This window comes from Trichechus manatus, unplaced genomic scaffold (genome assembly GCF_000243295.1).
Source record: "Trichechus manatus latirostris isolate Lorelei unplaced genomic scaffold, TriManLat1.0 scaffold00025, whole genome shotgun sequence".
Taxonomy (NCBI): Eukaryota; Metazoa; Chordata; class Mammalia; order Sirenia; family Trichechidae; genus Trichechus; species Trichechus manatus.
The window spans coordinates 4,280,398-4,306,063 of NW_004443961.1; the positions used below are offsets into that span (position 1 = coordinate 4,280,398).

Consider the following 25,666-nt stretch of genomic DNA (forward strand, 5'->3'; position numbering starts at 1 on the left):
GAGAGAGAGAGAGAGAGAGAGAGAGGGAGAGGGAGAGGGAGAGGGAGAGGGAGATGGAGAGATGGAGTTTCTACTCCTGGTTCTGCCATTTACTAGCTATGTCGCTTTAAGTAGGTCGCTTAATTTCTCTGACCCTCACTTCTCAAATTTTAAAAAGCATAGTTATTTTGGGTTTGCCTAGAAGACCCTGTGGCAAGAATTTGAGTGCAAGTAGTTTATGTGGCAGGAGCCCTGGTGGCACAATGGTTAGGTGCTCAGCTGTAAACCAAAAGGTCCTCAGTTGGTGGAACCCACGGGAGAAAAACCTACTCAGATAAAGATGACAGCCTAGAAACCCTACAGGGCAGTCCTACTTTGTCCTAAAGGGTCATTATGAGTGGGAATTGACTTGGTACACAACAACAGTTTATTTGGGAGTTGATCCCTGGAAATATCAGAAGGGAACTGGGAGTGATACAGGGAAGGGAAGGAAGCCAGTGAAAGGTATTTCATCAAGCTAGTTACCACTGTAACTAACAACAAGTTAGCACCTGTCATGGATTGAGTTGTGTCCCCCAAAAATATCTGTCAGCTTGGCTGGGTCATGATTCCCAGTGTTGTATGATTGTGTAATCTGACGTGATTTCCGTATGTGTTGTAAACTCTATCACTATGATGAGGTTATATGTGATCTCTTTATGTGTTGTAAATTCTATCACTGTGATGAGGTTATACTGATGAAGTCGACAAGATTAGATAGTGTCTTAATGCAATCTCTTTTGAGATATAAAAGAGAGAAGCGAGCAGAGACACATAGGAGCCTCATACCATCAAGAAAGCAGTGCCAGGAGCAGAGCGTGTCCTTTGGACCTGAGGTTCCTGTGCAGAGAAGCTCCCAGACCAAAGGAAGATCGATGACACAGACCTTCCTCAAGAGCTGACAGAGAAAGCGTTCCCCTGGAGCTGATGCCCTGAATTTGGACTTGTAGCCTACTGGACTGTGAGAGAATAAACTTCTCTTTGCTAAATCCATCCACTTGTGGTATCTCTGTTAGAGCAGCACTAGATGACCAAGACAGCACCTAACAACAACAAGTTACCACTGTGGGCAACGGGAGCTTAAAACCTCTGGGGAACTGAGGGAACTGCGGAATCTATGCCTCAGAGCTGTCTCACCCAAGGGCTGAGGGAGCTGGCGTACTTATGCATCAACTCCTGTCAGTGTAACAAACACCACGAGGACTCTGTTGTTGTTAGGTGTCATTGACTCAGTTCTGACTCAAGGTGACCCCTCAGACAACAGAACAAAACACTGCCCGGTCCTGCGCCATCTCCACAATCATTGTTATGCTTGAGCCCATTGTTGCAGCCACTGTGTCAGTCCATCTTGTTGAGGGTCTTCCTTTCTTTCGCTGGCCCTCTACTTTACCAAGCATGCTGTCCTTCTCCAGGGACTGGTCCCTCCTGACAACGTGTCCAAAGTACATGAGACTAAGTCACGACATCTTCGCTTCTAAGGAGCATTCTGGCTGTACTTCCAAGACAGATTTGTTCATTCTTCTGGCAGTCCATGGTATATTCAATATTCTTCGCCAACACCATAATTCAAAAGCATCAATTCTTCTTCGGTCTTCCTTATTCATTACTCTGCTCTTGCATGCATACGAGGCAATTGAAAATACCATGACTTGAGACAAGTGCACCTTAGTCCTCAAAGTGGCATCTTTGCTTTTTAACACTTTACCAAAACAAAATCCGTTGCTGTCGAGTTGATTTCGACTCATAGTGACCCTATAGGATAGAGTAGAACTGCCCCCTACGGTTTCCAAGGAGTGTCTGTGGATTTGAACTGCTCACCTTTTGGTTAGCAGCCAAGCTCTTAACCACTGCGGTTTGGGGGCTGTTAATTCCCCAGCACTTTTGGCCTGTTGAGTTCCATGCAGGTAGCCTCAGGCAAAGAGATATAGGTGCTGGTGTTACCGCAATAACGTAGATTAGAGCCGCCTGCCGCAATAGCCAATTCTGAGACAGGGGGGAGGTGAGCAGCAAGAGTTTTATTATATATCGATATATAGGAGACAGAGGGGAATAGATTCCTCCAAAAACCCATCTCCCCAAAGGGAGACTTGTCGAAGGCTTTATAGGGACAGGATTATGGGTCTTAGAAGTTTGTGTTAGTTTCTTCTTGAGGTGGTCACGTCTCAGATGAGTTAATCTTTTACTGGCATTTTTACTGGGGTTATCTGGCGACATTCTGGTTTTCTTGTCACAAGACGGGTGCTTTGTTTGGTTTTTCATTCCTAGATCATTATCACTTGTTTTCCACCCTCCAAGGAGGAACGTCGGTTAATCTTAAACTTTTTATAGAGACTAGAACGGGAGGGAGAGAAAAGATCGTGAGACAATGTGGGGGTTTAGCAACGGGGAGTAATAATAGTGAGCCAGACCTATGCAGCCTCTTTCGTTGGCAGAGGAAAATTAAGCAGGTTTGCACTGAAAATAGTAACAGCTGAGGGGATATGGATAGGGCACTGACAGGATAATTGTTTTCTTAAGGTTGTTGGGTGATTAAATGAGATGGTATATAACAAAAGGACTCCCTGGGTAGTGCAAATGGTAAACATGCTTGGATGCTTACCAAAAAGTTGGAGGTGTCAAGTCCACCTGAGGCCCATTGGAAGAAAGGCTTGGCGATCTGCTTCTGAAAAATCAGCCATCGAAAACTCTGTGGAGCACAGTTCTGCTCTGACACACATGAGGTCACCATGAGTCGGAATCCACTGGAAGGCAAGTGGTTTTATACGAAAACAACACACTCCTTTTGCTCCCCCTTTTGCCCTGACGCGCTCACAGGAGGATTCAAGGGAGGCTGTCAGGGCTTCGGGAGCCTCCAACATCCCCATACCACCATCGTGAGCTTCATAAGAGGCAGTCTGAAGAAAGGGCACTAATGGCACTGGATTACCACTGCCTTCAAAGGACTTCTTGGCTGATTCTGCCAAGTTCTACCCACATGTCTACCAACTTGTCACCCCATAGGAGTTGAAACCTCAGAGGTGTGGGGTGCGAGGTGCCTCATCCCTGACTCTTATCTACATCAGGCTAGCTACATCCCCTAATCTTATTCAAGCTCCCATGCCCATCAGCCTCTCCTCCCTCCATTGGCCACTCTGGAACTCATGGTCTGGTGGTGGTAGAATAGTCCAAAAGTGGCTACCAACCCATGTTATGATGTTGCACTCACAAGTATGTAGTCATCTGATAGTTAGCTACGCATCTTTGGAGGTTTTTGAGCAGAGCGACATAATTCAATCTTTGGGTGTATTTTGGTGTGCAGGAGTGGCTGGAAAAAGGGAAAGAATGAAAAACAATGCGTGTGTGTATGGAATTATTACAACTATCTATGTACTTTGAGGCATGCAAGATAGGAGGGCCTGACGTGCAGTGAAGTGCCAAAACCAAAAACAAAACCATTGCTATAGACTTGATTCTCATTCATGACATCCCATGTGTTAGAATAGAAGTAAGCTCCATGGGGTTTTCTTGGTTGGAAGGAGGATGGTGGGCAATGGTTAAGCACTTGGCTGCTAACTGAAAGGTTGGGGGTTTGAACCCACACAGCCTCTCCTCAGGAGAAAAACCTGGTGATCTGCTCCTATAAAGATTACAACCTAGAAAACCCTTTGGGGCAGTTCTACTCTGTCACATGGGGTTGCTATGAGTTGAAATCTACTGGAGGCCACCCAACAACAATCTTGACAGAAGATCACTAGGCCTTTCTTCCGCCGTGCTGCTGGGTGAGTTGAACAGCCAAGCTTTCAGCTGTAGCAAAGTGCACACCCTTGGGCCACCCAGGGATCTCCGAAATCAAAAACCAAACCCTTTACCGTCGAGTCGATTCCAACTCAGCAACCCTATGGGGCAGAGTAGAACTGCCCCATTGAGTTTCCAAGGAGCAGCTGGTGGATTTGAACTACCAACCTTTTGGTTAGCAGCCAAGCTCTTAACCACTACGCCACTAGGGCTACAGTGAATGTAAATAAAGGAACCGTGTGAAGGGGCAAAGCGTAGTGTCTCATAATAAAAACAAGCAGTGGCCTGGTGTTGGAAGGGTCGTGTCCCATCACAGGCTGCGACTGACAGCTTTGCACGTTCCTCGAGTCTTTTTCCATGTGTACGACGGGGGTGGCACTGCCACGCAGGTCAAAGCGGGGACAGAGAGGACCGCGCCTGCAGCGCGCTCAGCTCCGCGCCTGCAACGGGGTTAGCGCGCCAGCCCTTACCTACCAGAAAAAGGCGGGGAAGTGATACGAGTCTCACCCTGGGGTTGCAGCAGCAGAGATACTCAGTATCCGGCACGCGGGAGGCGCGCACCTCCCGGCCTGGGAGACCCCGCGCGATCAGCTCGCCTTGGCTCGGAACGACCTTCCCGCACTCCCTCCAGCCTCGAGCTGTTGCCGGGGCCCGAGCCCCACCCAGCTCCAGCGCGGACCAATGGCAGCGCGGCGTGGGCCCCGCCCCGCTCCTGCGCTGACCAATAGCAGCACGGCACCAGCCCAACCCTGCTCCCGCAGGGGCCAATGGCGGCGAGGCCCGGTCCGGCGGGTAGGAGGGGAGCGGCCGCCGTCCCGCCCCACTCCCCTCTGACCCGGTGTCTCGTCGCTCCGTCTTCCTGTTCCAAACCACGTGGACGCGCCGGGGGCCGCGGGTGCGGGAGGGAACCCCGGCCACTGTCGCTGCTGCCGCCGCAGCCGCCACTGCTGCCGCCGCAGCCACCCCGCGCCCCCCCGCCCACTGATCTGTCGCGTCCGGCCCGCAGCCATACGGGGCGCGCACATGGCTACTTCGACGCACTCCCTGGGCTACGCGGGCTGCAACTTCTTGCGCCAGCGGCTGGTCCTGGCCACGCTGAGCGGGCGTCCCGTCAAGATTCGCAAGATTCGGGCCAGGGACGACAACCCGGGCCTCCGAGGTAAATGGGGCGGGCGTGGAGCCGGGGACGAAGAGCGTGTTCTGGCAGCCGAGGGGGTGGGGCGCGTGCCCTGGGCACTCTGGGTTCCTCGGGGTCCCTCAGGGTGCCTCCGGGGGTGGGAGGTGCGTCGCCTCCACACCCGTATGCGCCCGCGGCGACTGGGACGCGGGTTGGGCCCCAGGGGACCGCCCCGCCGCGCGCCGCGTCTCCAGGCGCTGGTAGTAAACAACTGCACGTTTTCCAGCATTTCGTGTTGCAACACTCCCCGGCGTCGCCCCCTCGCTCCCTTCCGGTCCCTCAAGCTCTCACCATAAACTTCTCAGAGGAGAAAAACAGTTTCTTGGCCCGAACTGTGGTGAATGGGCCGATATAAAGATGGAGAGAGACTTGGAGAGATAAGTCCACCTGGTTGGTTCCCTGCCCTGTCCCCAGACAGGTCTTAGAAGCAGCTGCCCCAGGAAACTGGCTGTCCCTGTCGCCACGATTTCTCGGCTCCCCCCACACCCCTCCTGCGTTGGTTTTCAGCTGTGTCTGTGATTGATGTACCCGGGACAGGAGCTTTGAGAGAGATTTTCACAGTCGTGGGCCTGGTTGCCTTGACTTTAGAAAAGGGTTGGTGACAAGCACTAAACTGCAGGTCTCGAAGCCCACTTTTTGCCCTAGGAAGGCAGATAGGTTAAAATAGGCCTCGTGGAAAGCCTCATCGTGTTGGATGGTGCTCGTTTTCAGCTGTTCCCTGGGAGTAAGACACATCAGTTTAAAAGCTTCTGTCTGGTTATTCCAAATTGGGAGACTCAGTTAAAGAAAAAAAAGCTGTCTGCAAATTGAAGGAAAGGGTTTGTGGCGGTTCTTGCAGCTTGCTGGGTCCTGTTGATGTGTTTCATTTTGCACTGGCTCCTGTATTAGGTGGCCAGCCCATTTCATCATTGGTCTGGATGCATTTTCCGGACAGTTCCATCTCTGCCACTCTTGGATGGTGACTGGTTGAACATAATGCCATGTCATTGATGGAGATACAAAATTAGGAAGGAAAGAACCAGAAGACCCCACATTCTGTGGTCAGGAGCCCGGGAACAGTAGGAAAGGCTTGTGTTGGTACATGGCTCCTGTCCTCTCTCCGCTGCTCAAAAACTCTGAGGACGTTAGGGGGGCACGATGGACGTTTTGGGCCCGCTGCTGTTCTCAGCATCTGTTGCTCTTGTTTTGAGTCTGACTATTGGGCAAAGCAATTGGTAGGTCTCTCTGTGGCATTCTCAGCCAACTCCCCCTCACCTCCAGATTAGCCCAGAGAACTTGCCGCTAGCTGGATATGATATGGTAAGAAGACAGGCTTTTCTTTTTGAGAACCCTGGGCATAGCTTTTTTTGTTAGACAAGTAAAAGTACTTTAGCTTGGAGAGCTCGGATTTCTAACAAACATAATGCTCATGAGATACTACTACTACTACTACCCGTTGCCATCGAGCCAATTTCTACTCATGGCAACCACACGTCTTGCAGAGTAGAACTGAGCTCTGTTGGGTTTTACTGGCTGTAATCTTTACAGAAGCAGATTGCCAGACCTTTCTTCCACAGCACCACTGGGTGGATTTGAACCACCAACCTTTCAGTTAATTGGCAGTGCAAACCGTTTGTGTCACCTAGGGACCAACACATAAGATACTCTGTGTTTATCTCTCGACAGATGGCTTCTAAGTATTTACTGTCCCAAAGGATGTTCTCCTCTCCGCCTTCCACCACTAGTGAGCATCCCCTCACCATCACATGAGCTCCCATCTATCTGAAGAACAGGGTTTGGCCACTGTTCCCAAAAGGGTGCCAGACTCTGGTACCTGGGGGAGGTAGTCCTGGCCGGCATATGTGCTGGTATTTTATGGGGAATGCTAGTATAGAGAATTCTTTGCCTGACCTTGTTAGTATGAAAACAAAAAACCAAACTCATTGCCGTAGAGTCAATTCCGACACATAGTGACCCTGTAGGACAGAGTAGAACTGCTCCATAGGGTTTCCAAGGAGTGCCTGGTGGATTTGAACTGCCAACCTTTTGGTTAGCAGCTGTAGCTCTTAACCACTAAGCCACCAGGGTTTCCTCTCGTTAGTATACCAGACAAAAAAGAGATCTCAAATTTAGACCTCCTTATGCTGGCTCCAAGGAGCCCTGGTGGAGCAGTGGTTAAGTGCTTGGCTGCTAACCGAAAGGTCGGCAGTTTGAACGCACCAGCTGCTCTGTAGGAGAAGGATGTGGCAGTCTACTTCTTTAAAGATTGCAGCCTTGGAAGCCCTATGGGGCAGTTCTCCTCTGTCCTGTGGGGTCACTACAAGTCGGAATTGACTTGATGGCAACAGGTTTTTTTTTTTTTTTTTTGGTACATTGGCTCCCAGACCTCAGAAACTTGTCAATGTTTGCCTGCTTAATTTCCTATAGAGGGAACGGAGATATACGTATATAGATGCGTTCATAGTGGTTCAGTGGTAGAATTCTCACCTTCCACGCTGGAAACCCAGGTTCGATTCCTGGCCAGTGCACCTCATGTGCAACCTTGTGTGTTGCTGTGATGTTGAAAAGGTTTCAGCAGAGCTTCCAGACTCAGACAGACTAGGAAAAAAGGCCTGGCGATCCACTTCGGAAAACCAGCCACTGAAAACACTGTGGATCACAATGGTCCAGTCTACAACTGATGATGGAGGTGGTGCAGGACCAGGCAGCATTTTGTTCTGTTGTGCATGGGGTCATCCTGAGTCAGGCAGCTAATGATGACAATAAATGCATTCATAGATGTATACGTATACATACACATGTACATACATAAATCCAGGTAGTCTCTGACATGGGATTTGTTATAGTCAAGCGAGTCCTTGGTAGCTTAATTTAAGATGTAGGCAGTCAACAGTATTGCCGATCATCTATCCTCTTCCTCTTCCTGACGCAAATTCTGAGAGTTGGAAGGAACTCAGAGCATATCCGATAAAGTCTTCAGCTCAGATGCATGAATACCATCTCCTGAAGGTCCTTGCTTTACAGCCCTCGTGGTATGGGCTTTGGAGGGTAGGGATGGGGAAGGCATCTTCTGCTTCAGGAGCAGTTAGTCATTCAGAAAAGGCTTATGGAGCCCCAGTTATGTGCAAGGCCTTGAGGGGTGTCAGTGAGAAGTGCATTGCCCCCACTCTGTAGCTGCTTGCATCGAAGCTGGAAGAGCCTGGGTGAGTAGCTTGAACAACTTCAGGTAGGAAGAGCTGAGTGTTGTACAGGGGCTTGGGGGGATTCAGAGTAGAGACCTCCCTGAAGGTTATGAAGCAGGGCTTTCTGGATTTACCTTGGATATTGACATATAGGATTGAGATGTGACTGCAAGAATTTTTGTTGGTGAAACAGTTAAGTCAAAAATTGCTCTATTTCCTTTATTACGTTGAGGTAAAATCCTTCATTTGTCATGGTTCTAGTAGCTTAGTGGTTAAGAGCTTGGGCTGCTAGTTAGATCTGCATTTCAGTTCTAGTTCTGCTTTTTGCCATTAATTCTTGGCCCTTGGGCAAATCCTTTAACATTTCTGAGCCTCAGTTCTCATCTGTAACATGGGGCCAGTACTCCTTGCCTCATAGGGTTCTTGTGAGGGTTCAATGAAGTAATACTTGAAAGTGCTCTGAACAGTGGCTGGCAGGTAGGAAGAATAAATGTTAAATGTTTTTATTATTGTGTAGATTCTATCTACTGTTTGTAATTCTACTTTCTAGTGCCCCAAATCTGTTCTTGCTTCTTCTTTGCAGAAACCCTTCAAATGTTTGAAGAGAATTATTCCCTTCTCCTTGTCTTCCCTTTTCAATCTAAGGGTTTCCTCTTAGGTAATGGTTTACAAACGTTTGTGTGTTTATATAATGCAGAGCCCCTGGGTGGTGGAAATGGTGAACTCACTCGGCTGTTAACTGAAAGGCTGGAAGTTTGAGTCCACCCAGAGGTGCCTCAAAAGAAAGGACTGGCAATCTACTTCTGAAAAATCAGCTATTGAAAACCCACTGAAGTACTGTTCTGCTTTGACACACGTTGGGTTGTCATGAGTCAGAGTCGACTTGATGGCAACTTTTTTTTTGTTTTTTAAACGTATGTTGCAGTGGTTCTCAACCAGGGGCGGTTTTGCTTCCCAGGGGACACTTGGCAATGTTGGGAGACATTTTTGGTTGTCACATCTGGCATCTAGGGGGTAGAGGCCAGGGATGCTACCAAATACCCTGCAATGCACAGGACAACCCTCCACAATGGAGAATTGTTTGACCCAAAGTGTCAGTCGTTCTGAGATGGAGAAACCCGGGTCGAAGGGACTGAATTACCAAGCCTTTTCTTTTCCCAAAACTCTCATGAGAATAGTGACACGTGGTACCAAGAAAACTTACCTCAGAAGGAGTAAGTCGCAGGTCAGACTCTGACTACAGGCAAATCACTGTATCTCTTAAATAAAGCTTCCTGTTCTGAGACAGAGGGATTTTAAATGAGAAGAATTTGAACCCCAAAGAAAGAGAATCTGTTCCCTGGAACGGTTTTTATAATGATACAACTAAATGTCTAACATATGCTTCAGTCTTGAGGAACATGAATGATTATGTTGTCTTATTATACGCTTCCCTTCAATGAGGAGGAAGTAAATATTTTTTGTTGCTGTTTTGTTGTTAGTTGCCATTGAGTTGGCACCTCCTCATGGTGAACCCATGTACGACAGAATGAAGCGTTGCCTGGTCCTGCGTCATCCCGATTTTTGGTATGCTCAAGGCCACTGTTACAGCTGCTATATTTTGAGTGTCTTCCAACCCAGAGGGCTCATCTTCCCGCACTATATCAGACAATACTCTGTTGGAACATGGGGTTTGTTTTCCTTGGCTGATTTTGGAAGTAGATTGCTGGGCCTTTCTTCCTAGTCTGTCTTAGTCTAGAAGCTCTGCTGAAACCTGTCCACCATGGGTGACCCTGCTGGTATTTGAAATACCGGTGGCCTAGCTTCCAGCATCCCAGCAACATGCAAGCCCCCACAGTGTGACACACTGAGATGGGTGGTACATAGCAGCAGTTGTGTGTTGATTTTTCAATGCTGTAATTAAGGTGTTCCATTTTATTAATAAAAATCAACGCTGTAATTAAGGTGTTCCATTTTATTAATAAGCAACATCATGATAAACGGAGAAAAGATTGAAGTTGTCTAGGATTTCATTTTACTTGACTCCACCGTCAACACCCATGGAAGCAGCAGTCAAGAAGTCAGATGATGCCCGTGGTCTCAGGGAACATCTAGCTCAATTGACATAACATAGTTTAGAAAGAAAATGTTCTACATCTTACTTTGGTGAGTAGCATCTGGGGTCTTAAAAGCTTGTGAGCGGCCATCTAAGATACTCCACTGGTCCCATTCTGTCGGGAGCAAGGGAGAACGAAGAAAACCAAAGACACAAGGGAAAGATTAGTCCAAAGACTAATGGGCCACAAGTAACACAGCTTCCACCGGACTGAATCCAGCACAACTAGATGGTGCCCAGCTACTACCACAGACTGCTCTGACAGGGATCACAATAGAGGGTCCTGGACAGAGCAGGAGAAGAATGTAGAACAAAATTCTAACTCACACACACAAAAAATACCAGACTGATTGGTTTGACAGAGACTGGAGAAACCCTGAGAGTATGGCCCCTGGACACCATTTTAACTCAGTAGTGAAGTCCTGAGGTTCATCCTTAAGCCAAAGATTAGACAGGCCCATAAAACAAAACGAGATTAAACGGGCACACCAGCCCAGGGACAAGGACTAGAAGGCAGGAGGGGACAGGAAAGCTGGTAATGGGGAACCCAGGGTCGAGAAGGGAGAGTGTTGACATGTCGTGGGGTTGGTAACCAATGTCACAAAACAGTATGTGTATTAATTGTATAATGAGAAACTAATTTGCTTTGTAAACCTTCATCTAAAGTACAGTTAAAAAAAAAAAGTTAAAAAATCAAAGGACACATTGCTTTGGGCAGATCTGCTGCAGAAGTCCTCTTGAAAGTGTCACTTTGAGGACTAAGATGCGCCTGACCCAAGCCATCTTGTTTTCAGTCGCCTCATAGGCATGTGAAAGCTGGATGATGAATAAGGAAGACTGAAGAAGAATTGATACCTTTGAATTATGGTGTTGGCGAAGAATATTGAATATACCATGGACTGCCAGACGAAAAAACATATCTGTCTTGGAAGAAGTACAGCCAGAACGTTCCTTAGGAGCAAGGATGACGAGACTTCGTCTCACATTTTGGACATGTTATCAGGAGGTACCAGTCCCTGGAGGACACCATGCTTGGTAAGGTAGAGGATCAGCAAAATAAAGGAAGACCCTCAGCAAGATGTATTGACATAGTAGCTGCAACAGTGGGCTCAGGCATAACAAGGATCATGAGGATGGTGCAGGACTGGGCAGTGTTTCGTTCTGTTGTACATAGGGTTGCTATGAGTCAGAACTGACTAGACAGCACCTAACAACAACAACAACATTTTATTAATATGCCACAGTTTATTCTACTGTTGATGGCCATTTGGGTTATTTCTAATTTTTTGTTATTACAGGCAGTGATACTAAGGATATTTTTGTACAGTCTTTTGGTGCACACATTGTGCATTTCCATAGAACATATGCTGGTCCATAGGTTATGCTCATGTTCAGCTTTGGATAGATGCTATGAAATGGTTTTCCAAAGTTGTTGTACAGCTTACACTCCCACCAGCAGTAAATGAGACTTCCAGTTACTCCAAATCCTTTTCAGTGCTTGGTAGCATTAGTCTGTCTGTTTTCCGTGATGACTAATGAGGTTGAACACATTTTCTTTTTTTTGATACTTTAGATGAAGGCTTACAGAACAAACTAGCTTCTCATTAAACAATTAGTACACCTACCATTTTGTGACACTGGTTTCCAACCCTATGAGATGTCAACACTCTCCCCTTCTGAACCTTGGGTTCCTCATTACCAGCTTTCCTGTCCCCTCCTGCCTTCCAGTCCTTACCCCTGGGCTGGTGTGCCCATTTAGTCTCATTTTGTTTTATGGGCCTGTCTAATCTTTGGCTGAAGGGTGAGCTTCAGAAGTGACTTCATTACTGAGCTAAAAGGGTGTCCGGGAGCAGGAGACCGTCTATTGTGATCCCTGTCAGAGCAGTCTGTGGTGGTGGTAGCCAGGCACCATCTAGTTATGCTGGACTCATTCTGGTGGAAACTGTGTTACTTGTGGTCCATTAGTCCTTTGGACTAGTCTTTCCCTTGTGTGTTTGGTTTTTTTCATTCTTCCTTGCTCTGGATGGGGTGAGACCAATGGAGTATCTTAGACAGCCGCTCAGAAGCTTTTAAGACCCCAAATGCTACTCACCAAAGTAGAATGTGGAACATTTTCTTTTTAAACTATGTTATGCCAGTTGAGCTAGATGTTCCTTGAGACCATGGTCCCCACAGCCCTCAGCCCAATAATTTGGTGCCTCAGGGAGTTTGGCTGTTGCTATGGAGCTTCCATGACCTTGCCTTGGACAAGCTGTGCTGGCTTCCCCAGTATTGTGTACTGCCTTACCCTTCACCAAAGTTACCACTTATCTATTGTCTATTTAGTGTTTTTCCATCCCCACCCCACCCCTCCCTCATAACCATCGAAGATTGTTTCTTTTTGTGAACACTTTTTCTTTGACGTATTGATCAGTTGGATATCCCCTTTCTGAAGTGTCTGTTCAGATCTTTTGCCATTTTTTGTCTTGGTTACACTTTTTCTTACTGATTTGTTGTGTTATTAATGAATTCTAGACACGTTAAAGTATTGCAGGTATCTGGTTCCACTTTGTGACTTGTCTTTTCACGTTTTTTAAAAAACTTCATATTTTTTATTGTGCTTTAGATGAAGGTTTACAGAGCAAATTAGTTTCTCATTAAACAATTAATACACATTGTTTTGTGACATTGGTTGTCAACCCTGCAACGTGTCAACACTCTCCCCTTCTCCAGCTTGGGTTCTCCGTTTCCGTTTGTCCAGCTTTCCTGCCCCCTCCTGCCTTCTCGTCCTTGCTCCTGGGCTGGTGTGCCCATTTAATCTCATATACATGGTTGAATTATTGCGTGTTTTCTGGGCCTGTCTAATCTTTGCCTGAAGGGTGAACCTCAGGAATGACTTCAGTACTGAGTTACAGGGGTGTCCGGGGGTGTTTTCATACTCATAGTGATGTCTTTCGATGAACAATAATTCCTAATTTTAATGTAGTCCGATTTGTAGATCTTTCTGTGTGATTTTAAAGAAATCTTTGCCTACCCCAAGGCCATGAAGATATTCACCTTGAACTTTAAAGCATTCTCTTTTTAAATATAAATGCTTTATTACTCTAAAGAAACTCAGTTTTCATACCTTTTAAAACAGAAGTTTACTGAAAGATAGATACTGAATTTTATCAGATGCCTTTTCAGTAGTAATAAAGCTAGCTCCTTAATTCTGGTCCTGTTTATGTATTAATACTTGGTTTAGTTATGTTGGGCTTTTCTTTGTGCTTTATCTACAGCCCTTTCCTGGGATGTGTACCCTTCATCATAGACGGTGGTTTTAAAAATGTGGTATGACCGCTTTCTAAGCCTTTATTTTAGAATTTTTTATCTCTTTTCATTCCATGAGATTAGTTTGTGATTTCATTTTTTTAAAAAAATAGTGTACTTAACAGTTCTGTATTGACGCCATCTCTATATATTTTTATTATTTTTGGTACTTTGGAGCATGTAATATAAAAATTATTTTTTTCTTTGCATGTTGGAAAAAATTTTTTCCGGTAACTTTATCAGTGTTCTTTTCTGTTTGTTATTTGATATTTTTTTTCATTCCCTTTGTTATGAGTCTATCTTTTTCTGTCTTTGTTTGTATTATCTTGTTGGTTTGTCATTTTTTAACATAGCTGTCTGTCTTTGGAGCCCTGGTGGTGCAGTGGTTAAGAGCTCAGCTGCTAACCAAAAGGTTGGCAGTTCGAATCCACCAGCTGCTTTTTGGAAACCCTAGGGGGCAGTTCTACTGTGTCCTGTGGGTTGCTATGAGTCAGAATCAACTTGATGACAACAGATTGGTTTGGGTTTTTTTGGTCTGTCTTAATCCCAACTGTACCAGTAAATAAAGAGAACAGTTTACCACAGGCACTCTTACTGTGTTTTAGTAGTTGTTGTATTATGCGTTTGTTGATTTTATTTCACAATTTTTTCCTTTTACAAAAGAATGAGGCCATTAATTGTATTTTCTCAGTGAATTAGCTGCTTTTATTGATTTATTTAGTATATCTTTTCCGTTTTGTTAATCTTTTTTAGGATTTTTATTTATTTTCTTTTGACTTGTAATTTGTTCCATTTCTAAAATTGAGGTTCATTTTACTCTTGCTTTTCTTTTTTCTTAATTATTATGGTATGTAGGGTGGCAATTTTTTTTCTTTGGTATTCTCTCATATATTTTCATAAATTTATAGTTGTTTGAAATATTTTACTATGTTTGACAATTTTTTTCTTGAATCTGTTCGTAATTTAGGAAACGTTATATATTTCTTTAGATTATAACTTATTACTTACTGCATTATGTGTATCATGTATAAGTATATGCATATTTTTTATATGTACATTATTTCCAAGTGAATGGACATCTTTTCATTTATTCTGAGAATTGGGTATGTGTTTGTGATTTCTACCCTCTTTGGATTTAATGAAGAAAATAATGACTCCTAACTTCTCTTGAGAACAGTGTGCTGTCTTGTCTTCCCATTTACTTCTCTAAAGAAATTGAAATCACATTTATATACTGCTTTTTGATTTTTTCCCTTGATATAGTATGAGCATTTCCTCATATAATTAAATACTTCTTTTGAAAGCATTTTTAATGGCTGCATAGAATGGTAAAGATCCATCCTAAATTATTTAATGAAAGCGGTTTTGTTGGCTGTTTAAATTGTGTTACAGTACTTTTATTTGTACTTTTAAATTTAAATTTTATGTATTTTAAGAAATGCACGCACATGGCATGAAATTCAGAGGAAACAAGGGTTTACAATGGAAAGCATCTATTTGGTCCTGTCTCCTCCCCACCCCCTAAGCAACTGGTGTTACTAGTTGTTTCTTTTCAGGGCTATTTTTTTCATAAACAAACAAATATATATACTTTTTATTTTATTTTTTTCCCCCTTTTTCACACAAATGGTATCTGCATCTTACTTTTTTCACTCAACCATGTACCTTGGAAGTGATTTATATCAGTACATAAAAAGAACGTTGCAGTACGATTAATTACTTTTGTGTGTGGCCTTTCTAGCCATGGTCTTGTAACTCCCACCCAGGTGATTGTGTGATAGGGTATCTGGCCTGCTAAGGAGATTGGTCAGTTTTGCCTTAAAAGAGAGCCAATTCCAGAGCAGAGAGGAGGAGCCCACCACCAAGGAAGAACAGCCAGGAGCGGAGAGCGCATCCTTTGGACCCAGGATCCCTGTGCTGAGAAGCTCCTGGAAGCAGGAGGCAGAGAGCAAGCTGTAACCCTGAAGAGGGTGAGAAGTGGTGGCAGGAGGGACTTGGCAGTAGCAGACAGTTTCGTGGGCTTCCTGGCCCAGGGAGGGAGAAAGCCGAGTGCCTTTGGGCAGAGACGTAAGGGCCAGGGAGAGGCGTGCCTGCAGACTCACCTGGGGAGAGGTTATCCCGATGGAACAGCTGTATCCTCAGTGTTCTTGAGCCTGAGTTGTAACTGTTACTTCCCTTATAAACCCCATAATTGTGAGTATGGTCTGTGAGTTCTGTGTGGCCATTGCAATGAATTATTAAAACCAATAGGGAGTGCTGTGGCAGGGACAGTTGGTGTCAGAATTGGTAAAGATGACCTCCACCTCATAGGAGTCAACCTGGGACGGTTGATCTTGGTTCTCCTTCCCTCTGGTGAAGTTAGAGGAGGTCAGACACGGCCCCCGTGCCGTTTTTACAAACATCTTTGGTAATGATAAGGTTGCAGATTATTCTGGTGTATGTTATCCTTATTGGTTGCACTCAAGTTGATTCTGACTCATGGTGACCCCGTGTTTGCAGAGTAGAACGGCTCCATAGGGTTTTCAAGGCTGTGACCTTTTGGAAGCAGATCACCAGGCCTGTCTACCGAGGTGCCTCTGGGTGAGGTTGAACTGCCAACCTTTTGGCTCGTAGTTGAGCACCTAACTGTTTGCGCCACCCAGGGACTCCTGCTCTGATACAGGTTGTTGCATGCTGTCGAGTCGATTCTGACTATAGCGACCCTATAGGACAGATAGAACTGTCCCATAGGGTTTCCAAGGCTGTGATCTTTGTGGAAGCAGATCGCCACGTTTTTCAGAAGCAGAGCCACTGGTGGGTTCAAACTGCCAACCTTTTGGTTAGCAGCCAATCACTTAACCACTGTACCACCAGAACTTCTTTCTAACATGTAGGTGTGCCATAATTTATTTAACCAGCCTAGTGTTTCTGGATGTTTAGGTTAAGTTGTAATACTTTTCAGTGGAAACTGTGTTTATTGAGATTTGCTCCTTATTTTCAAAGTGTAAATCTTTAGATTGTATTCCTTTTGCATTTCTTGGTGGGGAGTTACGGGCCCTTTTAGAAAAACGGCAAGATCACTCATTGGTGGCATAGGGAGGGGAGAGGTTAGTCATGGGAGGTGGGTGTCTAAGGATATCCTGAGAGTAAAGGTCCTGACATTTAAAAATTCATTTAAATGTGAAATATAATACCAAAAATACATAAAATGTAAAAGTAATGCTTAACGGATTGTAAAATGGACACCTTTGTGACCCCCATCCAGGTTAAGAAATAGAATGTTGCCAGCCACATGTGCCCCTGACCATCCACAGCCCCCTTCCCCGTCCCTGAGGTCGACATGCTCCTGGCTATCACAGCATCTATTCACCTTTTCTTTATAGTTTAAAGGTCTAGTTAGGAATTCCTAAACAGCAGAGTAAAATTGTGCTTGTTTTCGGGTCTTCTCGCCTAATGCTCTTAGGGACCTGATGTTGCGTCCCACCAGGAGCATTCTTGAAGAGGAAGAGCCACAGAATGTGGGAGGGCAGGTCAAGGAACCCTATACATCTCGTCTTCGTGAAGTTTGGGGCTGTCTTAGTTCTCTAGTGCTGCTGTAACAGAAATACCACAAGTGGGTGGCTTTAACAAACAAATTTATTTTCTCACAGTTAGGTGGCTAGAAGTGTAAATTCAAGCCCTGGTTCTAGGGGAATGCTTGCTTTCTCTGTCGGCTCTGGAGGAAGGTCCCTGCCTTTGAGGTTCTGCTTCTGGGCAGTCTTCACGTGGCTTGGCATCTCTCTTCACCCATCTCTAGCTCTTCTTTGCTTGCTTGTTTAATCTCTTATATCTCAAAAGAGATTAACTCAAGATACACCCTACACTAATCCTGCCTCATTAACATAACAAAGACAACCCATTTCCAAATGAGATTATAACCACAGGCATAGACGTTAGGATTTACAACACATTTTTGTTGGTTGGAGTATACAATTCAATCCATAACAAGGACTTCTGGTCACAATGTGTTTAGATGAACCCAAGCTCTTTTTAGTACCAGGTGCTGGAGCTCTCCACTGCTGCCAGGACTCTGGAGCTGGCCGAGTGTCTGCTTCTTTGATGTTCTGCTCCCTGTTTGCTGTGGCTGGGGTGTCCTGCACGGGGGTCCCTACGTGTGCCCCTCACCCAGCATTCCTGGCTGTGTTCACGTGTGAGAACCCCTGCAGATCACAAAAGATTTCTTTCTGAAGCACACTTTCTTCTTCTTTCCTAATCTGTAAAAGTTATGGCATTTAATTTGGGCTTTATTTATAAAGGACTTGTTTCTCTCTCCCATTTAAGTATCTGGAAAGCTTGAACAAATCAAAAGTTTGCCTTATTTGAGCAGAGCACCTTGTATTTGCTGTAAACCAATGTAGAGAGTGGCATTATGATAGAAATTGAGCCTGATTTTTAAAAAATTTTATCTATCTTGTTGTTGTTGAGAATACACATAGCAGAACATTCACCAGTTCAGCCGTTTGTGCATGTACAGGTCAGCGGCATTGGTTACATTCTTCAAGTTGTGTGACCATTCTCACCCTCCTTTTCTGAGTTGTTGCTCCCTCATTGACATAAACTCACTGCCCCCAAGGTTCCTGTCTAATCTTTTGAATTGCTGTTATCAGTTTGATCCCATATTTAAAAATGAACCAAACCCATTGCCATGGATTCAATTCTGAGTGATAGCGACCCTATAGGACAGAGTAGAACTGCCCCGTAAGGCTTCCAAGGAGTGGCTGGTGGATTTGAACTGCTGACCTTTTGATTAGCAGCCAAACGCTTAACTACTGTGCCACCAGAACTCCTGATCCTGTGGAGATAGTTCTTAAAAGAGCATAATGCTCAAGGCAGACTTTTTTCACTAGTTAAGCTAAACTATTGTTGAGCCTGATTTTTAAAAACATACATTGTTCTATATAGAAAAGACGATGGAAATCATTTCTAGTTAAACCCTGTAGCTCAGTTTGTTTCGCCCTTTTGTGATGCCTACTTACAGTAAGCATACATTTTTCACCACAACCTAGTATACAATACATGTAAAAGTGGAACAAAAAGTCTCATGACTCATAGACACCCGTTTCCAGCCCTTACTATGTGCAGTGACTCCAATATATTTTATTCTGTTCGAATTTCATTAAAGGTAAATGTTGGTTGGGGGCCCATTAAATTGACTTCAGGTAGGTCAGTGGCTGCAGTTGAGAAGGGTCCATGGTTTTCCAGAGGAAGAAATTGGTTCGGGGGAGTAAACTGAGCAGAGGTAAACTCGTGGCGTGGTGTGGCATGGCAGAAAGAGTGGGCTTTGGAGAAGGACAAACTTGGGCTCAAATCCTGGCTCTGTCACTTGCCAGGCATTTGACCAGGGCAAGTGAGTCAGCACTCCTGGATGAGTCAACATCTTAGGATGACTGTAAACTGGGAGCTCCACTCCCAACTGGCCTCGGAGCTGTGAGGTGAAATGAGGGACCCGCTGGCATACAGTAAGTGCTCAATGCCCAGCAGCAGTGATTCGCCATGGTTACTTGTCTCAGGACTTCTAGCCCAGTGCTCTTTGTACAGATTGCAGAACCCACCACGGCAGGAGTGTTGAGCGATGGATGGGTGGGAATTGCTCAGTTGACCCGCCCACCTTGGGGATTAGGTCAGGTGACTGCTGGGGTCCCTGCCCATTAGCTCTGCAGGTTTATTACAGGAGTGGGACTGCCAGAGAGCGTCAGCTGTTGCAGTGCCTGCGGAAGAGCTGGCCCTCCTGTCCTTGTTCATGGGCAGGAGGTTGAAGCTCAAGGGCGTGTGTGTGTGTGTCTGTGTGTGTGTGTCTGTGTGTGTGTGTGTGTGTGTGAGATCAGCCTAGGGAGAGACCAGAGGGCTTACTCTCCTGTGTCTGAGTCTTCACCCTACTCCCATATTTCACACTTAAAATCTGTCTTCTCTCTTTTTAAAGGATGACCACACCAGCTTTTATATTATAGATAGGTTTATTTTCTGATCATAAAAGGAATTAGTGCAAATAAGAAAATTAAATTCTTATAAAATTCTGTCACCAAGAGAAACCAATGTATTAACATTTGACATTGTTTCTTCCAGTCATTTTTCCATACATTGAAAGGAAGTGGCAATAATTCTGTCCATTCAGATGCCCTTTTAATGGAATCCAAAGCTGAGCTGCTTAGGTAGCTCAGGGTCAGTGTGGTGGCAGAGGAAGGGAGAAGGGGCACATTGTTGAGTGGTGGACAGTGATCTCTCACTGTCTCTGAGACTGAAGAGTGCCCCTTGACTTAGTCTTCCTTCTTCCAGGAGTTCAGGTGCGAGGAAGATTTTGACTTTAAAACTCTTCCCTATTTTCTGCCACTTCTCCCTTATTTGGCATGCCCTCCAGAGGTCAGAGGAGCCCCGGTGGTGCAGTGGTTAAGTGAGAAGGCTGCTAACCAAAAGGTCAGCAGTTTGAATCCACTAGGCGCTCCTTGGAAACCCTGTGAGGCAGTTCTGCTCTGTCCTGTAGGGTCGCTGTGAGTCGGAATTGACGTGACAGCAATGGGTTTCGGAGGTCAGAGGAGCTCTGGTGATGCAGTGGTTAAGTGCTGTGCAGCTAACCAAAAGGTCAGCGGATCGAACCCACCAGCTGCTCTACAGAAGAAAAGACCTGGCGATCTGCTCCCATAAAGATTTCAGCCTTGGAAACCCTGTGGGGCAGTTCTACTCTGTCCTATAGAGTCGCTGTGATTTGGAATTGACTTGAGGCAATGGGATTTTCAGAGATCAGAAGAACAGATCTTAATGGGCTTTATGCTGCTGAAGTTAATACCTCCTTAGATTGCTGGTGGAGTCCCTGGGCGGTGCAAACGGTTAACTTGGCTGCTAACTGAAAGTTCAGAGGCTTGAGTCCACCCAGAGGTACCTTAAAAGAAAAGTCTGGTGACACACTTTCAGAAAATCAGCCATTGAAACCCCTACGGAGCACAGTTCTTCTCTGACACACGGGGTCACCATGAGTCAGAGTCAACTCAGTGGCAACTGGTTTACTGGTAGATTGCCGGTGCAGTTGCTGTTTTTCCTTGGAATGTGAATGCTGACTTGCTTGTAACAGTGCTGCTAAGCTTGTGTATGCTGGTCATTGCTTTTCACCTGCGTCAGGCGCCTTCCCCAGTGATCCCAAGCAGGCCGTGAGGACAACGTGGGTGTGATATAGGCAGGTGACCTGGCCTCCGACTTGGACCCGAAGGGCTCTCTGGAATGGTGACCTGATGTAAGGCTGATCTGTTTTCTCTTTGCCCCACAGATTTTGAAGCCAGCTTCATAAGGCTGATGGACAAGATAACTAATGGTTCTCGAATTGAAATAAACCAAACAGGTAAGCTCCTTCTCTGAGCGTTCCTGAAAGCACTTACCTGTACTACTTCAGCATTCCTATTTCTCACTTCTTTTGATGATGTAAATACTGTGTTCAGATGGAAAGACTCAACTTCCTGTCTGTGGCACAGTTGTCCAGAGGTGTATGAAAAATCCCCCGATTTCAGAGGAATACACTCCTTTTAAGGAAGTTAGAAGACTGAAAATTTTCAGATCAAGAAGCAAACACGTCCTCTTTTTTTAACAATAAAAATATACCTAACATTTATATGCAACTTTCAAAGCCCATCTACTTATATTATCTCATTAAATTCTTACAACAAACTGTGAGTTAAATTTTTATTTTATCTTTTAAAACAACTTTACACAAGTACATGCAAAAAAAAAAGTGAAACTCCCTTCAGCCTCTTCCTCTTTAATTCCTTTCTCCCATGGTGGCCACTGTCACAACCTGGGGTGCACGCGTGTCTCTATTACATATCTTTGCTTATATGGGCACATACGTATTTCAAACCAATAAGTAGGAGCATGCTCTTCGTGTTGTTCTCCAGCCGGCTTTTTTTCACTGGCAGAAATGTCTCAGAAGTTTCCCTGTCGGCACATGCAGGCCCACCTCAATGATTTCCACTGCATGGATGCACAATAATTTACTTAACTGCTCCTGTAATTCTAGATGTTTAGATTATTTCCCTCCTTTTTTTTCCATTGAAAACTTTTGTATCTATATTGTATAGGAGACCATGACAAACACCCTTCAGCCAACTCCATGAACTGTGTACCTCTGCATGTATATTCAGCAAAGGCAGTTCTGAGCTTACCCATCTGTTGGCTCTTTTAAGAAAGAAGACAAGTTGGGTTCCTAAGTGGCCCTGTCCCACCTGAGACTCGTTGATCTGTAGCTGCATTCAGCCATACCTTGCAGAGAACAGGTTGAAGGCATGCGAAGTTGGTGTGCTTTGCAAGGCTGTGATTCCCCTGGTCTTTCTTGGTTTGTTTACTTTGACATTGCTGGAGATTTTTTTAGCAATTTTTTATTGGTGATTCCAAGGAGAGAATGTTATTTTCTAGTGACATCTGCAGCTGAGTTTAGGGAGTAAGGCATTTATATGATCCCACTCTCACCCTATTCCTCCCTTCCCCACCCCCCATTCTGATGATCTGGTCAGTTTCTCATTTGGCTAATTTGCAGGCATAAACAGATAGATTGGCACGATTTTACTGATTTCTCATCTGATGGTTATATAGTCGGTTTTTGACTTTTTGACCTAAAGGATTGGTTTTATGATCCTAGTGCCATTGACAAGGAATGACCCTTTGAGAAGGGTTGATTCCCTTGATCATACTCTGATTCAGATTGTCATCTGATTCTGATTCTGTATAATAAAACCTAAATTTACTTTATGAAACTCCCAAGAGCTGCTTCCCTTTCAAGTGACTGCACACACTGCCTTTCTCTTACATCAGATTTGGTTTTTGATAAATTGGGCCAGAAGACACTGCAAAAATATCTTGAGCAGTAAAAGCACCTTGTTCACCCATATCATGGTATTCTACTTTGTTTTTCCTTCAGTGTGTAAATACAGTAAGAAAATACCATACTTTTCTGAAACTTACTGGATGATATGAATATGTAAAAAGTGAATAAAGATACTAGAGAGTTTTCCACTAAAGCTATAAAATAATTTCAGGTATTTCTGTTTGCTAATATTACATTTAAATAGCTTCTATTAATTGTTTTGAGTCTATGCCAGTTACTGAAAGGTACATTTAATCCTCATAACAGTCTGACAAAGTTAGACCCATTGTCCCCATTTTACAGATGAGAAAAATGAGGTGCTGGAGGCTTAGAGAACTGGCCCAAGGACTTACTGAATCCTAGGCCTACACCCTTACTACAAAACCACATTTCCTATTTCTATTATGCAGGATCCCAAAATGCCAGCAGTAGTGGGGAAAAGATGTGATGGACCCATGGCATGTTAAGTAAATGGTAGTGTGTGATAGCTGAAAGTGATCCTAGAAGTCAGCTCTCCTGGCCCCAGCATTTAAATGGTGGGAATGGAGGTGTGAAGTGAGTTAGGAACTCACCTAGAGCCGCACAGGTACTTCCTGGGGAAGACCGACTGCTTCTCCACCCCGGTGACTGGGGCCACCTGTACCTGGAACCCCTGTGGCACCTGCTCACCTGTGGTACCAGCATTCTCTCTCCAGAGGGCCGCTGGTGCTGACTCGGGTTTGGACAGGCCCTCAGCAAAGTGGGCCAAGTTGGTCTTGGGTGTTGGCTCATTCCTGAGTTTTGTATTTCAAGGAGACTTCTTCTTGCTTCCAGCACAAAGATCTACAATCAGACAGAATGGACTCCGCAGATAGTACAGGTGCTTCTCTTTCTGCCCCCTGAGTTTGACAGTTGGTTTGCTATGTGAGGCGGGGTAGACTCTAGCTGGGTTAGAAACAGGAAGCAGATACAATATTTAGGACGACGTGGCCCTCTGTTCAGAAACCTTCCGCGTCCCCTTAGTGCTGAGACCGTAATGTCCTTTGCCTGGCATTGAGTTCTCTCTGCTACCTAAACTGACCTGTTCTCCCAGCCTTACTCCCACCATCCTCCTTCATGCCTTTGTGGGACTGTGGCTCATAACAACCCTATAGGACAGAGTAGAACTGCCCCTTAGGGTTTCCAAGGAGTGGCTGATGGATTCGAACTGCTGGCCGTTCGGTTAGCAGCCAAGCGCTTAACCACTGTACCACCAGGGATCCGATTTAAGGATGGCATTTGTAAACCTCCCCCCACTTAGCACAGTCTGAGAGTGTGGCTTCGGGAGACTAGGGTGCCTGTTAGAGTCCCTCTTCTGGGCCCTGCCGTGCCATTGGCAGTTCAGATGGCGTGGGGAGGGGTTTAATTTATTACTGTTTATTAAGTTACACTCACAGTTCATTATGTTACAGAGGCTTGACAGCAGTGAGTCAGCCTTTGGAGTGGTGTGTGGGCTTGTAGGAATGGCATTTTGAGCTTCCTTGGATGCCCTTGTCAGTCTCGCCCTTTGGGATCCCGGCTTCCATTGCCTTTGTGACATATGGCTTCTCTTGCTGAATGTGGCTCTTTCCTCTGGCTCCAGGCACGACCTTGTACTACCAGCCCGGTCTCCTGTACGGCGGGACTGTGGAGCACGACTGCAGCGTCCTCCGTGGCATCGGCTACTACCTGGAGGCTCTTCTCTGCCTGGCTCCATTTATGAAACACCCGCTGAAGATCGTTCTGCGAGGTGTGACCAATGACCAGGTCGACCCTTCAGTGAGTACTGAACCCTGGTGTGACTTTTGTTTTGCTTCTTGTCATCACCCAACTTTTGAGAAGAAAGTTCTTTATAAAGCACAGTTTTATTTTTCAGCATATGCCTTTTGTATATTTGCCTTGCGATTAAGAGGTTAACCCTCTAGGAGGTGGATGAACCAAACATCTTGTTGTTCGCTGCCGTTGAGTGGGCCCCTGACTCATGGCAACCCTGTGCACAGTGGAACAAAATGCTGCCTGGTCCTGTGCCATCCCCATGATAGGTTGTAGATCGCACCGTCGTGATCCATACAGTTTTTGTTAGCTGATTTTTGGAAGTAGGTTGCCAGGCCTTTCTTCCTGGTGTGTCTTAGTCCAGAAGCTCCACTGAAACCTGTTTAGCATCACAGCAACAGGCAAGCTTCCACTGACAGATGGGTGGTGGCTGCGCATGAGGCGCACTGGCTGGGAATCGAACCCAGGTTTCCCATGTGGATGGAGAGAATCCTATCACTGAACCACTGTTGCCGCTTTGAACCCAAATTAGTTATCATGAAACTCAGCAGCGTTTGTTAGCATCCAACAAGGTGCCTTTCATTGTTACATCTAAAACCCTCCAGACCAGATGCTTGCAGTCCCGTCATGCTTGACATGAAAGATGACTCACGTGTGTGAGTGGAGGGTGGCTTTCGTGAGGCCATGTGGTAGAGGAGGCTGGGGGCAGCAGACCAGGGTTTTAGGCAGGAGATTCTAACCCCTTGATGCTACACAGCATAATCTTGGCTTACCCAGGCTTCAGCCATGAGCTCCAGGGCTGGCTTCATTGGAGAAGCATTTGCAGAGTTAGAACAAGGGCAGGGAAGAAACACGTGAACTTTGAACGTGTGTGGTCATTCTCCTGCCTGTACGGGGCAGGTGGTTTGCGGTCCAGCTCAGCTCTTCCTTGTGCCATCATAGTCTCCCAGTGCTGCTGTAGCAGAAATGCCGCAAGTGGTGGCTTTCAAGAGCAGACTTTTTTTTCTCACAGTTTAGGAGACTGTTGTCATCTTTATTGTTGTTAGAGTTGATTTCGACTCATAGCGACCCTACATACAATGGAATAAAACGTTGCCCAGCCCTGCGCCATCCTCACAGTCATTGCTGTTTGAGTCCATTGTTGCAGCCGCTATGTCATTCTATCTCATTGAGGGTCTTCCTCTTTATTGCTGACTCTTTCCTTTACCAAGTGTGATGCCCTTCTCCAGGGACTGGTCCCTCCTGACGACTTGTCCAAAGTAAATGAGATGAAGTCTTGCCATCGTTGCTTCTAAGGAGCATTCCGGCTGTACTTCTTCCAAGACAGATTTGTTTGTTTTTCTGGCAGTCCATGGTATATTCAATATTCTTCGCCAACACCATGATTCAGCAATATCAATTCTTTTTCAGTCCTCCTTATCCATTGTCCAGCTTTCGCATGCATATCAGGTGATTGAAAATACTATGGCTTGGGTCAGGTGCATCTTAGTCCTCAAATTGACATGTTTGCTTTTTGACACTTC

At 45.4% G+C, this 25,666-nt stretch overlaps 1 protein-coding gene across 3 annotated transcripts in view; it reads left to right on the forward strand.

The window, feature by feature from the left end:
* Positions 1-4,804: 4,804 nt before the first annotated feature.
* RCL1 (RNA terminal phosphate cyclase like 1) overlaps positions 4,805-25,666 on the forward strand; it is a 49,761-nt gene continuing 28,899 nt past the window's right edge. For 2 of the 3 annotated variants that reach the window (XM_004373477.2, XM_023728589.1), the window contains exons 1-3: positions 4,805-4,951; positions 20,787-20,858; positions 23,974-24,149. In XM_004373477.2, the coding sequence (XP_004373534.1) occupies positions 4,816-4,951; positions 20,787-20,858; positions 23,974-24,149 (384 nt within the window). In that variant the 5' untranslated portion in view covers positions 4,805-4,815. Of the gene's footprint in view, positions 4,952-15,467; positions 15,484-20,786; positions 20,859-23,973; positions 24,150-25,666 lie in introns of those variants that run through there. The other variant, XM_023728590.1, reaches the window with a different exon arrangement.